The sequence below is a fragment of the Barbus barbus genome (assembly GCF_936440315.1).
Source record: "Barbus barbus genome assembly, chromosome: 36".
In the NCBI taxonomy this organism is placed as follows: domain Eukaryota; kingdom Metazoa; phylum Chordata; class Actinopteri; order Cypriniformes; family Cyprinidae; genus Barbus; species Barbus barbus.
Window position 1 is genome coordinate 11,611,301 of NC_136714.1, and position 16,692 is coordinate 11,627,992.

General features: G+C 44.0%; 1 protein-coding gene across 1 annotated transcript in view; it reads left to right on the forward strand.

Moving 5' to 3' along the window:
- The window catches only part of LOC306856314 (neurexin-2-like), a gene marked incomplete at both ends in the record, with an annotated part of 392,379 nt that overhangs the window by 88,448 nt on the left and 287,239 nt on the right, over positions 1 to 16,692 (forward strand). Inside the window, 2 exons of the mRNA XM_079395511.1 lie at positions 6,731 to 7,032; positions 9,743 to 9,787. Coding sequence (XP_079251637.1) covers positions 6,731 to 7,032; positions 9,743 to 9,787 — 347 coding nt within the window. The remainder of the gene's footprint in view (positions 1 to 6,730; positions 7,033 to 9,742; positions 9,788 to 16,692) is intronic.

Consider the following 16,692-nt stretch of genomic DNA (forward strand, 5'->3'; position numbering starts at 1 on the left):
TCACACCCCCTCTCATTTAGTGTTAGTGTTTTCATATCTGAGACATGGACATTAGTGCGTAATGACAGTAAGTCTTGACGCCTAAAGAACTGATTGCTCCAGTCCTGTCATATCAAAGACACAAAGGAGTCTTAAGTAAATAAATCAGGCAATTCTGCTCTAGCCTACACAGAGAGCATCCCGTCAGCACGCTCTGAAGGTCTGGGGTGAACGCTGCTTATTTCTCTCATCTCTTTTGAAGTTAGAGATCGGAGGCTGGACATGAAGATTTAGACATCTCATCAGCAACACCACATATCTGCACATAACTAAAGCTGGCTTTACAGACTCTGTGTAAAGGGGCGATTCCAGTGGTTGTTGTTTTGCTCAGTTTTCCTCTGGCTTGGCCTGAAGGAGAGTGTCATTAATGCTCTAACGGTGGAGTTTGTTTATTCGGCGCTTTTAGCGGAACTTTCCCCATTTACTCAAATGCTGACCATGGTGAATGTAAATAACCATTATTCAGAACTAGCAGACGTTACTTGTCAAATTAATGCTAAACCTGCTTTTTTTAGACCATTTTTGGACTATTAGGCTCAACAGTAAAGGTGGCCGGATGGCCCAGGGCCAGTGAGAGAGAGTTTCAGGCCAGTTTGCAAAACTGTCACTCACCCTTTTGGGTCATGTACTGTACACATACTTGTTTGTATAAATATCGAACTGGTTTAAGGTATACATTTAAATCTCACTAAAGTAAAAATGCCCACCCCCCACCACATATAAACCTGCTGAGAGGGAAATAAATAAAAAAAGAAAGATTACACAGGCTTGCTTGCTTTATTAATTAATTTATTTATTTTCCCTTTGGGAAGATGTTGACAGGGCAAATAAAAGCCCTAAAAAAAATCCTTATTGACAGACTGCTATTTATGTGCCAAAATAAATAGCACAAACTACTCTCAATCGATCAATCAACAAACAAACAAATAAATTTCTTACTTGACTACTAAAAGACAACATGAAATCAAATTTGACCCTATTAACTTTGATAATGTCCCTAGTGTTGAACATGATTCTTCACTGCATGTTAAAAACATTTACATTCATAATGTTTCATCAAAATGTATTCACATTTTCTGTTATCAATAACTTCTAATATTGACCAATAATGTCATGTAATAACTATAACATTTATAACTTGATTACCAATTTCCTGATTAAATCAAGTTACAGGATGTTGTTAAATGCATCACATTATGAATGTTAAATGTGTGTAGCATGCAATTCTGAGGTTCCATGTGAAAAAATATTCTATTCTATTCCACTTTATATTAAGGTGGCCTTAACCATGTACTAGCGGTGAGTAATTTTATTTCATGATAATGGTATATCACAGTATATGTGTGTTTTATTTAATTGTTTTATTTATTAAAATTTTTCAAAATTTTTGATGCCATAGAATTCTTATCATAATTCTTATCACCAGTGTCAATATCACAAAAAACTAATACTAGCCTAAAAAACTCTGAAGAAAAGTAAACAGTCAGTTATTAAATTAGAATAAGAAACTAATTACAATCAATAGGACAAAAAAAAAACTACAGTAGAACAAATAAATAAGAAATGCTACATAGATTGTATAAAGTAATCAAATGTATAAAAACACTGCATATTCTTCACTGTGTAAATTAAATATATTTTTCTTATTATTAAAGTTACAGAAGTGATTTAGATTTTCTTTCTTTTGTTTTTCGGTTATCATGAATGACAGACAGCAGGGATATTAGACTGCTGTCACTTTAAGATCTGCCCAGATACAATTTACTGTCACACGTGTTTTCTTTCTCAGCTGCTCACTTTCACTTAAGACCTAAACGACCGTGTTTACAAGGATACTTGCAAAGATGGTTAAGTTTGTGTATTTAACCGTTCAGGGCCTATAAAGCAGCAAAAATATCTCTGATCAATACTCCCGCACACTATGAGCACCGTCTTCATATGTGCTTGCCTCTCTGACAGCATTCAGAAACAGTCTCTCAGACAGCATGCACATACAGCGGAATGAGTTCTCTTTTGATGCTGATTGCGTTTTATTTGCTTAAAATATCTTGTTTTGAAAACGGAATACTTAAAAACTTAATAAACAATAAGTTTTCATGACCACGTAGCCCAGAAATGTCACGTAGGCATGTAATCCACGATAGAGACAATAGTCCAAAATCTTTACTCGCTGACAAATTTCTACCGGTTAATCGTGTCTACCGGTATCTTACCCACCCCTACAATGTACTTACATTTAAAGTAATCATTTGGTACAATGCACTTATTATGTACAAACATGTTTTTATATTGCACTAATATTTTGAACCATACACCATCTGTAATTAATTTCTGTAATTACATTTATAATTACACTGTTGACACCCATCCCTTACACCTCAACCCACCCTTAAACCTACCCATACCACCAAATCTGTCTCTAACCTTACCCGTATCTCACCCCAATAGCAGTAAAAGTGTTTTACAATACAATATGACCACAATAAATACATTGTACTTATCTTTTGATGTAAGTACATTGTAGTTAAAGCCACCTAATATAAAGTGGGACCTTCTATTATATTCCTCACTCTGCAAAGATACAGTTAGATTCCATAAAAATATTAGACACTGCACCTTTAATACAAACAAAGGTTTCTGTTTGCAAATATATTTGAGTCACAATTCATTTGTCAGAAGCGTTGTTACTATCTGAGAACAGTTGCTGCTGCAGTGGTAACATCTGAGGCTCTTGCAGGATGCACTTTTGAAAAGTTTAAAGCTTCTCTGATATTATCGAGTCCCATCATGTCACGTCGGTTTATTGTTAGAAACATTACCTTATACTTAGTCATAGCCCTGTGTTTTGTGGGTCACATTCTCTTTGCGTCACCCTGTAGTCAGTGAGAAATTGAAGGGAAAAAAAACAAACTCTTAAGCACACATGGCTCAGCAGGGGCTTGGTTTCTGTCATCTCTTAAAGAGTTCCTCTCTACGTGGTAGGTCTGCTTGTTGTGGAACACGCTCTGGCTGTTTATTCTCCACTGAACCAAGTGGCACTATGATAAGATTCTGCCGCTGTAATTTTGCAAGGTCATATTTCCTTGGTGAAGATGTCTGGTTGGTTGAGTCCTGCCCTATCATTTTTTTTCCTAACTGATGGTCTGAGCCTTCTTGCTTGATGAAATATCACAAGTCTTCAAATTAATGTTATGCTCTGCTGGTTAAACCTGGAATGGAATATTTCATACTATTTTTAGCAGCTGAGCAGGTTATGTATGCATATCTGAAGGACGAATATTGCTGTTCCGGTGCTGTAAAACAAGATTGTCTGAGATGTGCTGGCAGAAATTTGATAGATTTTGTAGACATGTATCAATTAGATGAAAAATGACATCATCTGGTGTCATAAACAATTTGGTCTGCCTCTTGAATTAAGTACATCTAGGACCCCGGAGGCTATTTGTAATGCCTGATTGAAAGTGTGGTAGAAATTACCCTACACACCTGACTTAAGCTAAATTGTGTCTCCCGACACCAAAATTATCCTCAGGTGACTTTTCTGACCACAAACCGTGATAGCTCTGACCACACTGGAGAACCAGGCCTAAGACAATTCAGTTAAGAATTACAGATACCCAACATCTAAGAGAGTCTCACTCTGAATAAGGTGACGTCTCGCCCCCTATGAACATTATCACTTGGGAATAAGATCTCTAATGTTCGACTAACCTGCTTCGCAGCAGTAACCAGAATCTTATCTCAATCACAAGAGTATCCCCCGACAACAAGGTTACAACAGTTTTTATAGAAAAGGCACATAACATAGGTAACATGTCACATTACATAATTTTCCTCTGATCTGATTGGTTCTCTTTATGTTAAAACTCTGAAACTCCTTCTACTTGGTTACTGTTTACCTGAGCTTATTCCTTAAATCTTGTATCATTGTTAGTAGTCGTAACAGACATCATATTTAGTTATTACAATGCTAATTAAATCTAGAACATTTCTCTGTTCCCTAGCACATACTCAAAAGTTAGGCCTGCAAGAAAAGAAGTGGTAGTCTGTTACGTGGCGAACGAGATGTGAGACGTGCCGATCCATTTGCAAGCTTTTATTCAGGGATGTGGTCACAAAACAAGCAAGGTTCATGCAATGGCAAACAGGTACAACACAGGCTAGACAAAGAGTAATCCTAGGGCAAGCGTGGGTTTACGATCGGTGAACAATATCCAACAGGGCAAGGCAGAGAGATACACGAGCAATAGTCCAAGCGAGGTGCAAACAGAGTCTGAACGGCAAGGCAAAGGGTTAATCCAGGAAACACGGGCAAGAATCAAAACACTAGAAAACAGGCCAGGCAAGGCAAGGCAAGGCAAGACTATGACAACTAAGTGGGCGCCGTAGAGTAGCTATCACTAGGAGAGTTATATACGCTATACAATACTCAGCGATCTGACTGAGGAAGTCCATGGCTTAAGTAAAGCGTGTGATGGGAATCAGCTGTGTGATTAGTGCAATCAGCTGTGTGTGTGTGTGTGTCAGTGCAATGGATGATGGGAATTGTAGTCCGGGGATGATGTGCAACAGTTAGTGTAGTGCAAGAGTCAATGTGGTGAGCGAGTGACCTTTGGTGGTGAGTTAACGGAAGTTCATAGACCGGATTCGTGACTGATTTTATGATTCATTTAAAATGATTAAATGTAAAATTTCCTTCACAAAAGCCATAAGAACTGGTGTAGTTATGTGTATGGTGTAAGCTGAGTTAGCATTCTATACTATGCTAGTGGTACTATATCTTTAATTTAGTCAATATTTTGTCAAGTCATATTCATTCAATTTAGTAAATTAGCATGTGAGTTTAGTCTAAATAAATAACATTGTAGTATTATTTATTTTTTTCATTTTGTGCAGATGCTAGATTTAAAGTTGCATTTACACTATCGTTCAAATGTTTAGGGTCAGTAATTTTTTTAGAAATTGATACTTTTGTTTAGCAGGGGCATTGTAAACTATTGAAGCCTATTTCCGCCACTGAATTAAAAATAAAAAAAGGTAACTGTGACTTTTCATCTCACAATTCTGACTTTTTTTCTTGCAATTGTGAGTTTACATCTCGCAGTTCTTACTTGCATGATATAAACTCACAATTGCACGTTATAAAGTCTGAATAGTGGTATATAAACTTGCAACTTTGAGAAATAAAGTCAGAATTCCAAGAAGTTTATTTTTTCTCACAATTGCAAGTTTATATCACGCAATTCTGAGAAAAGTCAATTGTGAGTTTATATTTCGCAATTCTTTTTGAGAATTGTTTCAATCTAATGAAAGTTTTTTGTCTCGCAATTACGAGTTGATATCATGCAATACTGACTTTATAACTCACAATTGCTAGGTTATATCACACAATTCTAAGAAAAAAGTCAGAACTGCGAGTTTGTATTAAGCAAATAAAAATGAATTAACTTGTTAGGGTTTCAGTTTACTGATGTTCATTCACTGTTTAGCTTCAGATCAAGCATATCCGTCTCTGACAGACTATGATTTGGAATATTTGAAACAAATTATTTCCAAATTTATTTGTGATTGTTAATATCTTGCAGTCTGTTTTTTTTTTTTTTTTTGTCATTTTCTTCAGCAGTATGTTTAAATGACCGTCATTTAATTATCACGATTTAACAGTAATTTTGTTGACTAGATTAAAACTGCCTGAGATTTCAGCACTTCAACACATCTTATGTAAACACTCTGCCTTAAGAATCATGTCCAATTGGGGTCAGACTAACCTGAAACTAGACTAATTATACAGGGCTTCCCATTACATCACACAGGCAACCCACCAAATGTTCGAGTTTGAAAATCTGTAGTATTGCACATCCCAAAAGATTAACAGGTGGTGTGGTCTAGACATAAGGCCAGAAAATAAGGACAGAACTAACGAGCTTTCTGTGAAAGTGATGATTTTTAACAACCTAAAATAACGAAGATTAGATATTTTGACAAGCTGCCTCCTCACTCACCTATTTTCTTAATGACTGTATTTTGAAACTCTACCTCGTTCATTAAAGCTTTCACATCTTCCAGTGGCGTTCGCAAATCAAACCGTTATTTAAAAGTGCGGCTGTGTTTTATTTCAGATTATTCCTGACAGCCCGTTTTCAGATCGTTTAATTGCGCACTCGCGGTTTAATTTAAGGACGGCAAGTTTTAGATGCATAAATGACCTTCACGATTAGCTGATGTGAACGGCGCTGGGGAAGATTACGCTCATTTACATGTGTGACATCACTCACCTCTGTGGTTCATGTCTACATGAAGCATGAATAAGGAAACGTGTGGTAATCCAGTGAGATTTTCTCATGTCAAAGACATGTACAATGATTCATGCTTGCAGCTGTCTTGTACCGTTAATTTCTGGTTCGTTCATGCTTCATTTGAGCCAGTGGCCTTAAACCCCTCATTAGCCAAAATCACATCAAGGCTCAAGTCCTGCCTGAACATTTCTGGGTTGTAAAACCCGCTTTTTACAAGCATTGCCATTTCATTAATTCTTTATTTCCACTTGTTCATCCTTAAATGTTTGGTTGGTTCTGTGCGAGTCTGTAAAACACAGAGAATAGTAAGGAGAAGTCAGTTCTCATACCCTTGGTCCACATCCATCCCAGCTCTAACGACCTTCCCTTGCCTTTCTCAATCTCCCTTCAACAAGGCCAAGTGGAGTCAGTGGCCACGTTCAAGGGTAATGAGTTCTTCAGCTACGACCTGTCCCAAAAGCCCATCCAGAGCAGCACAGATGAAATCACCCTGTCCTTCCGAACGCTGCAGCGAAACGGCCTCCTGCTCCACACCGGCAAGTCTGCTGACTACGTCAACCTGTCTCTGAAAAGTGGGGCCGTGTGCCTGGTCATCAACCTGGGCTCCGGTGCATTCGAGGCTCTGGTGGAGCCGTCTGGCAGCAAGTTCAACGACAATGCCTGGCATGCAGTCCGTGTGTCCCGCAACCTACGTCAGGTAACGTTCACCTTTGCGCTTCGTGGCTCCATTGGGTGCTTCATTTAATTTTTCAAATTTTTTTGATGACTATACTTTGGTTAACTTGTGTTATTGTATAAATTATATGTATAAATGCATAATTGCACGTTTAACTGTTTAAAACTGCTTTTAGCGATTTCTCCACAAAAGTAATTCTGATTGGCTAACAACTGGAGGTCACAATGAGATTGTATTTTGATGTTCACAAATGTGATGCTCACGCTTTCTGCCTGTCGATCGTTTCAATGAATTTGAAGTGTGCTAGTGAGAAAAAATTTGCTAGAGCAGTTTTAAGTCAATGTAATCATTTTATTTAGCTATAAAATGTTTCTTCTGAAATAACTGTTATTTCACATTTGATTTTAGCTTTAAATCCTGCGATACCAAGAGTATATTGGTTGTAATAAAAGGTGAATTTTACACTGCAAGTTTGCACACTGAGGGAAGGGATCGTTTTTTAAGCGAGCAGCCAAATTTACTTCAGGAAGTACCCTTTATTTAGGCTGTTAGCAATGGGAACTTCGTGGAAGTAATTTATTTTTTAAACCCAACAGGATATGTCGTTTATATATTTACAGATTTTGTAGAAATGAGTTCTAAAACCTATAAATAAATGTATTTTCTTCATTTATTTATTTATTTTTAACTTCTGGTTCCTGAAGTCAGTGGGTTTTTTTCAATGAGTTAATGATTAAATGCCTGATATAAGCTCAGAATATTTTCAGATTTTATTCTATGACATTAAAATGGGTCAGTATTATGATTTTATATGTCTTGCTCATTTGCTAACAAATAGCCAAATGGGACTACAAAAGTTAAACATTAAACATCATGATGTTGAATAGGAAAGATCATTTGCTCACTAGTTCACTTTTACAGCCTTGTTGTGTTAATACTTATGCTCCTTCAAACTATTCTAACTCAAACTTTACAATTTGTGGATTTTAAATAGAAATTAAAAGAATTGAGGGAAATTTGTGTTGGTGATGTTATAGTCACGTGGCCTATGTACTTCTGATGATTGTATTTAGGCTTCAACATTTTGTTTATTTGTGAAGATCTTGATAACCAAAACATGCAATAATCATCAACTTTTGTTGCTCTCAAGAGCTTGTTTTCAGCAAAAATCCACAAGACAATGGAAAAATCCTAAGAAGATTCAAGATTTTTTTATTTGTCACATACACAATTATACAGAGTATAACCAGCAGTGAAATGTAGGTTATACTCTAAAGAACAAAATCCAGATAACATTCTGATTCAAAATAAAGTGCTCACTTCTGAAAGGAATTTACCTTGAGATGAACTGCACAAAGCCCAGACTTAATTGGAATCAGATGGTCTCACAGGTGCTTTAGTGGCCCAGGCAGTTGTTTTGGAGCTTTTCCACCTAACAATGCTAGCCGTCAGAGACTTAATAAGGTAATATGTAACTCTGATAGCAAAATAGATTTACGTTTTAAGCACTGAGCAAAATATTTCTGTTGCTGGATTCTTGGAGGGCTTTCAGGAATCTTCTTCACTGCAGGATTGAAGCACCATTAAGCCACAGGCTCTTCCAGACATAGATGGCAGCGATAATTACCTTCCAGTTGTTAGTAACCAGTACGGATGTGTGTGTGTGTGTGCGAGTCCCTGTTGAAGAGGAGTGTTTTGATTTGGCGACTCCATTCAAGTCCAGACTGCACCGCTCTGTTTTGCCTGTGATTAAATCCACGATGGTGAATATGCTTCAATTACGCCGGCAAAATAATCTGTCTGCATTCAGCAAGCTTTCCATCTTGTGGAGAAGGGGGAATGTTTACTATTTATCATTTAACCTAACAGAAAAGGGGTCCCTCTATCACAGCCTTCAAAAAAGCAGCGTTCGTAGTCGAGGCTGTTTTTTTTTTCCCGGTGCCATTATCCTGATTGTTTTCAATCCATTAATGCTGAAATATGATTATGTGATAGGGCGCATCGTACAGAAACACACTATGCCTGCTCGCTTCTGCCGCTGCTGATTATTTCTCCATTTGACTGCCGTAACCTTTAGCTCAAGTGTTGCGTACAGAGCCGAGGGCGCACCTTGCGCCTGTTAACGAACGAGCTGTGTTTTTGTTCTGCCACGACAAATTATGGAAGTACCAGGCTCGGCCACGCCGAGCAGGCATAAATGAACGCATAACGGGTGTTGACATTTATGCTTTTGTCATTCATTTACCTTAAATAACGAGTGAGTCACTACTGCTGCTGTCATTCTTTACTCTAACGCTGCTGCCTCTGCAAGATCCCTCCTTCAAAACCCTCCCTGAACCATCTTGTTTGACAGATTAGTTGAATTCTCTCTCTTTTTCTCTCTTTTACTAACACTGAAGCCTCTAAGTGTGTTTGTCATTGTTTATCTTCTGCCGTTACCCCTTCAAATACTAACATGAAAACCTCCATGGAATGTGAGCCATCTGTTTGCCGTTGACAGTGTCCAAAGAAATTAGGTATAAACTAACAGATTTTAACAGCTTTTTTTTTTTTCTCATTCTTCCTGGGAAGATATATTCTAATGGAGGGTGGAGAAATTAAATATCATTTCGTGGTATGGTTAAATTTGCTTTAAAATTGCTATTAAGTCATTTTCAATCCTTTTAAAGCTTCTGTGGAGTTTATGGTATGTAATTTTACTCTCCCTCCTTGTTTTTTTCTTTTTTTGAAGCGCGCAGGGGTTGGACTCCCTACGGTAAACAAACTGCATTATATGGTAGATATCACATTCTAATTTGTCTAGTTTGGTTTGGCCCTTTCTTTTTATCTCTTTTTGCTTTTACTGTGCAGAAACGACTAAAGAAAAATGTAAAAATGGCATCAATCCCCAGGTGCCATGCAAAAGTTCATTTTTTGCCATTTGCAGTTTATGTACATTGTTTTTTTGTTTTTTTATAGCACTCACTATCCCCTCACCCATATTCTTATTAAAATGCTTTTTGTTGTATGAATTCTACCATCAATAACACATCCTATTTGGCTGAGAGTTTCTACGGTGGGCATAAATGATGCTGTAAGCTGCTGACTTCAGTCTGGGCCACACTATGGCCGACACTGAATTTGTTTTCTCAGACAGAAAACATATTTTTATGCTTAATGTAAATCCTGATGTATTGCTCCAAAACCATATCCTCAAACTTGGCATTTACATTAAATTGCATGTTAATCTAAAATATAAACTGCCCAGTGTCAGTCAATGGAAAAGGACAGAAGGTGCTCTCTCAAAGCATTTCATAATTTCTCAGATAAAAGAAACAATCAAAAACAAACATTTGACTGCAGCTCTTGTGCAGTGTTTTTGCCCACCTGCTCCATTTTCCCTCATTCTACCCCTTTGATGTTGGCTTTTATTAAATGTTGCAGCATCTCTTACAGAGATCCGGTGCACTGTATTATGTAGCATTTAATAATACTGATTTTTGCTTGGAAACGTCTGTTCTCAAACATTGTATTCATATCTGCCAAGTTAATCTAGAACAACAGGAGAAAAGGGCAATGAAGGCTTTTATTTGTAGATACAACTACATTAACTTTGTCGTTAATAGCACAATGTATACCCAATGCATTTAAAAAGAAAATACAGAAAACTCTACTCTTCAAACTTTGTTTGGAGACAGATGATGTCAGTGTGAAGCTTAGTTTATTATAATGGGAACGATGTAGTTTTGGCACGTCGTGATGGTACAATCTAACTGGGTTGCTTATGGTTTCAAAGCAACATCTTAACTCCAATTAATATATTCAACTGCATGAATCTGTTCTATTTCAGTGGCTTCAAACTAGCCTAAAATTGTCATATTTGTAATGTATTATTCTTTTCAGTCCTGTTTTTAACTCAAGCATCGCATAATGTAAAAATAATCATTTATAAATACGAGTAATGATGTGAATGATCTTCCTTTTTGATTTGCATCCTTCACATTGCAGTAAATAAATATTATGTATTCATTTTTAAAGTATTTATTAAACTTCCTAAATTAAATATTCTCTGACTATGACTATTGAAAAAAAAATAAAAAGACTTTAAGTGATATGAAATTTATCTGTACATATCACCCCATAAAGACAATCGGATATAATTTTTCGGTAACACTTTAGTATAGGGACCCATTCTCAGTAGTAACTAGTTGCTTATTAGCATGCCTATTATTCTATATCCCTAATCCTACCCTATACCTAAACTTAATGACTACCTTATTAACTATTAATAAGCAGAAAATTAGGAATTTATTGAGGCAAAAGTTGTAGTTATTGGTTTATTATTGGCGAGAATTGGACCTTAAAGAAAGTGTGATCAATATGAATATGTTTAGATGTTTACACTTGTTAATGTTAAAATGTACAAGACCGTCTGTTTCTGCAAATAACATTCTATTGACAGTTCTTCTAATTTCCAGTTGCCTCACACTTTAATCTGAAAAGAATGACCTTTGGCAGACAAACGTCTCGGTTACGTACGTAACCCTCGTTCCCTGATGGAGGGAACGGAGACGTTATGTCGTGACGACATAGGGGGGGGATTTACTTGGAAGCCCCAATCATCTCTGACTTAAGAGAAAACGCCAATGAAATTGGCTAGTGGATTTTGCATACCTGAGCCACTCCCCGTGCATACGGGTATAAAAGGGCGACAGGTGCATCCACTCATCCGGTTTTACCCGCTGAGGAGCCGAGAACGTGTCCCTGGCAACCAGCGATGGTTCAAGATTGTGGCATGGGGACATAACGTCTCCGTTCCCTCCATCAGGGAACGAGGGTTACGTACGTAACCGAGACGTTCCCTATCTGTCGGTCACTACGAGTTATGTCGTGACGACATAGGGGTCATATGGAAAGCGCCACAACCTGAACCCCGTCACGACCTTGTGCATGCAAATGTTGACAAGCTAGTGCGTGACAGACAAATGCCATGCGAAGGTCGCAACCTTCCCATCGCCCCAGCGCAAATTCGCTAACCTTGGTGCCCGCAGGGACCACTGAGTACATTGCTGCTGGAGATAGCCAAGCCGCTGTTCCTTTCCCCAAGAAATCGGAAGGGATTTCGACCTTCTATGAAAGACTGCTTCAAGTCTTTCCTATTTGTTGTTACAGCTTGGCGGTAACGACGGGGAAGCGAGCCTTCCGGAGAAGGGCGCTACGGAGGCCACATCCTGCCCGAAGGGAGGTAACATGTGGAGACACTGATATGGACTGACCCAGGCCTGGGGCAGTACTACATACGACTGGACCCTGGGGCAGATCCTACCTAGGAGTAGGGAGGAGGGCTGCCAGCAGGGCCTGACAGAGCTCTGCCAAAGGGAAGACACGGGTTTACCGTGAGGGAAACCGTACCGTGGATGAATACACGTGTGGGATTACCCGAAGGGAATCAGGCCATACGGACACCTAGCCGAGTACAGGGGCTGACCGGAGACCCGGGCGAGCTAGCACCAGTACTGGGCCTGGCGTCAGACTGCTCCGCCCAGTCTGACTGCCGGGGGTGCTGGAGGTCTCCACCAGGGTTCGCCGTCCGGGGAACTGAACTGGAGGAGGAAAACAGGCGCTCGTATCCCCGGGTGAGGGGGAATGGCGCAGCAAGCGTGACACCGGCCAACTCTTCCCGCCACTTACCTGTTACCCAACACACGGGAAGAGACTGGCTCCACGCGGAGACTGTAAAATCTCGCGAAGGTGTTCGGTGTCGCCCAGCCCGCAGCTCTACAGCTGTCTGCCAAAGAGGCGCCGTGCGCCAACGCATAGGAGGAGGCCACACTCCGTGTGGAGTGAGCCCTCACCCCAAGGGGGCACGGCTCGCCTTGGGATTGGTACGCCAAGGCGATGGCCTCCACTATCCAGTGGGCCAACCTCTGCTTGGAGACAGCCTTCCCTTTCTGCTGACCTCCGTGGCAGACAAAGAGCTGCTCAGAGCTTCTGAAGCTCCGGGTGCGGTCCACGTATATGCGCAATGCTCTTACGGGACACAGCAACGCCAAGACTGGATCTGCCTCCTCCGAAGGCAGTGCTTGCAGGTTCACCACCTGATCACGGAAGGGCGTGGTGGGAACCTTGGGCACGTATCCCGGCCGGGGTCTCAGGACAACGTGAGAGTAGTCCGGCCCGAACACAAGGCACTCTTCGCTCACCGAAAATGCTTGGAGGTCCCCGACCCTCTTGATGGAAGTGAGCGCGGTCAGGAGCGCTGTCTTAGCCGACAGGAATTTCAGCTCGACTGAGTCCAGCGGCTCAAAGGGACCCCTCTGAAGTCCCGCCAGGACGATAGAGAGGTCCCAGGAGGGCATCAGGGGTGGCCTAGGCGGATTCAACCTCCTGGCACCCCTCAGGAACCTCACGATGAGATCATGCTTTCCCACGGACCGGCCGTCCACTGCATCGTGATGGGCCGCGATAGCAGCCACATACACCTTCAAGGTGGAGGGTGACAGCCTACGCTCCAACCTTTCTTGCAGGAAAGAAAGCACTACTCCAATCGTGCATCTTCGGGGGTCTTCCCGGCGAGAAGAACACCAGTTCGCGAACAGACTCCACTTCAGAGCATAGGCTTGCCTTGTTGAAGGAGCTCTAGCCTGAGTGATGGTGTCTACCACGGCCTGTGGTAGACCACTTAAGTCTGCCGCGTCCCGTCCAGGAGCCACACATGGAGGTTCCACAGATCTGGACGCGGGTGCCATATGGTGCCGAGCCCCTGAGAAAGGAGTTCCTTCCTCAGAGGGATACGCCAGGGAGGGGCTGTCGCGAGGAGAATGAGTTCCGGAAACCAGGTCCGGGTGGGCCAATACGGCGCGACCAGCAGGACCTGCTCCTCGTCCTCCCTGACCTTGCACAGTGTCTGTGCGAGTAGGCTCACTGGGGGAAATGCATACTTGCGTAAAGCCCGAGGCCAGCTGTGTGCCAGTGCGTCCGTGCCGCGGGGCCCCTCGGTCAGGGAGAATATAGCTGGCAGTGGGAGGACTCGCGGGAAGCAAACAGGTCTACCTGAGCTTCCCCGAATCGACTCCAGATCAGCCGGATCGTCTCGGGATGGAGTCGCCACTCTCCGAGAAAGTGAGCTGTCGTGAGAGCGCATCGGCCGCACGATTGAGCTCCCCCGGATTGTGGACAGCGCGCAGCGACCTGAGCTGCGTGTGACTCCAGAGGAGGAGATGGCGGGCGAGCTGTGACATGCGGCGTGATCGTACACCTCCCGGCCGGTTGATGTACGACACCCGAAACTGCCGCAAGGCCAGATGCACTGCCAACAGCTCCAGGCAATTGATATGCCAAAGCAGTCGAGGCCCTGTCCAGAGCCCCGAGGCTGCCTGCCCGTTGCATGTAGCGCCCTAGCCCGTACTGGAGGCATCTGTTGTGACAACAACATGCCAGGACACTTGTTCTAAGGGCACCCCGGCCCGTAGAAAAGCACGGTCCGTCCAAGGGCTGAAGGAGCGGCAACACTCGCGCGTGATACTCACCCGAAGTGAACCGCGGCGCCATGCCCACCTCAAAACTCGGGAGTGCAACCAGTGCTGAAGTGGTCTCATATGAAGCAATCCGAGCGGCGTGACCGCAGCTGCGGATGCCATATGCCCCAGGAGCCTCTGAAACTGTTTCAGTGGCACCACAGTCCTGCCTCTGAAGGAACTCAGGCAGTTCAGCACTGATTGGGCGCGCTCGTCCATGAGGCGCGCCGTCCTACTCACCGAGTCTAACTCCACACCGAGAAAAGAGATTCTCTGCACAGGGGAGAGCTTGCTCCTTTCCCAGTTGACCCGAAGCCCCAACTGGCTGAGGTGCCGTAACACCAGCTCCCTGTGATCGCACAACTGCTCTCGGGACTGGGCCAGAATGAGCCAGTCGTCGAGGTAGTTGAGGACCCTGACGCCCACTTCCCGTAGCGGGGCAAGGGCGCCTTCAACGCCCTTCGTGAAGACACGGGGAGACAGGGAGAGCCCGAAGGGGAGGACCTTGTACTGCCATGCCCGACCTTCGGACGCAAACCGTAGGAACGGTCTGTGCCGCGGAAGGATCGAAACATGAAAGTAAGCATCCTTCAGGTCAATCGCTGCAAACCAATCCTGGGGATTGCACCCCAGGATTGGTCGAAGACCACCGCCTTTCTTGGGTACGATGAAGTAAGGGCTGTAAAAACCCCTGCCTCATCTCGGCTGGAGGGACCGGCTCGATTGCATCCTTTGCCAGGAGGGCAGCAATCTCCTCGCGCAAGACAGGAACGTTCCGAGCTACCACTGAGGTCTCGAGAACGCAGCTGAACTTGGGAGGTCGCCTGGCGAACTGAATCGCATAGCCGAGTCGAATTGTGCGCGTGAGCCACCGAGACGGGCTGGGCAGCGCAAGCCACGCTTCCAGACGCCGTGCAAGGGGCTCCAACGGCACAATCGACGTACCTGCGGTGGTGCAGCGCAGAGGAGTAGGGCTGGATAGTACAGAAGGCAGCGCGTTCTGAAGCATCCTTACCGAACTCCCTAGGTCCCAAAGGGGACTGGCTAGAGGTGCGTGGGGAGGCACTGCGTCCCCGAACCGCACTCTCTTGGCCGCTGGCAAGATGGGTCGCGGGCGAGAGTGAGGAGGCAGTGCGTCGCGCACTGTCAACCCGCGAACCTGATAACCCGGGGAAAAAGGAAATTGCTCTTCTTTTGACAAAATGGGGGGGGGCGCCACGCTCCTGCAAGAGGCTCGACGCCCCAGCACAAGGCGGAGCAGCTCAAAGGGACACAGGAGGGCGCCCACGGTGACCAGCAGACTGGGGCTTGCCCTGTGGCGGAGCGGTGCATCACGCCGGGGCAAGATGTGCTGGACGGCCTCGGTCTGCTGCAGTACTGCCGAGAACTGCTGGGCACAGTCCTCGACAGTGTCGCCGAACAGTCCAGCCTGGGAGACAAGAGCGTCGAGAAAGTGTACTTTGTCGACTTCGCCCCTCTCCACAGGCTGAGCCACAGACGGCACTCTTGGACCACAAGTGTGTGCACATCGCCTTCCCGAGGCACTGCGCTGTGACTTCCGTTGCCCGTAGGGCAAGGCCAGTCGCTGAGCGCAGCTCCTGCGTCAACCTCGGGTTGGTACTACCCTCGTGCATTTAATACCTTGGCCTGTGTACTCGCAGGATAGCCGTGGCATGCAGGGCAGGGGCGGCCGGGCCCGCAGCACTATAAGCTTTGGCCGAGAACGGCCATCAGCCTATAGGCTTTGGACGGGAGGCGCGAACGACTCCCCTAAGTGGCGGCGTTTCGCGGGCACAAGTGCACCACGACCGCTCTCTCCACCTGGGGAATGTCCGCGTCACCCTTAGCCGCCCCGCCATCGAGGGTAGCGAGGATGGAGGAGGCAGACGCGCCGCTTCTGGCCGTAAAAAGGGGCCGTCCACGACTTCATCAGCTCCTCGTGCACTTCCGGGAAGAAAGGAACCAGGGCAGGGCGTGGTCGCGAGCCACAGCCTCTGCCGAGGAGCCAATCATCTCACCGCGAGGGCTCAGGACTGAGAGGTGTACACGCCTCCAGCCCGATCTCGCGGCGGCCCGGGAAAGCACGGCCGTCAACTCTGGGTCCGATTCGGCGGCGGCCGCGAACCCCGCAGCTGCGCCGAACCTTCATCCTCAGAGGACGATTGCCCATCCCCCGATGCCGCGA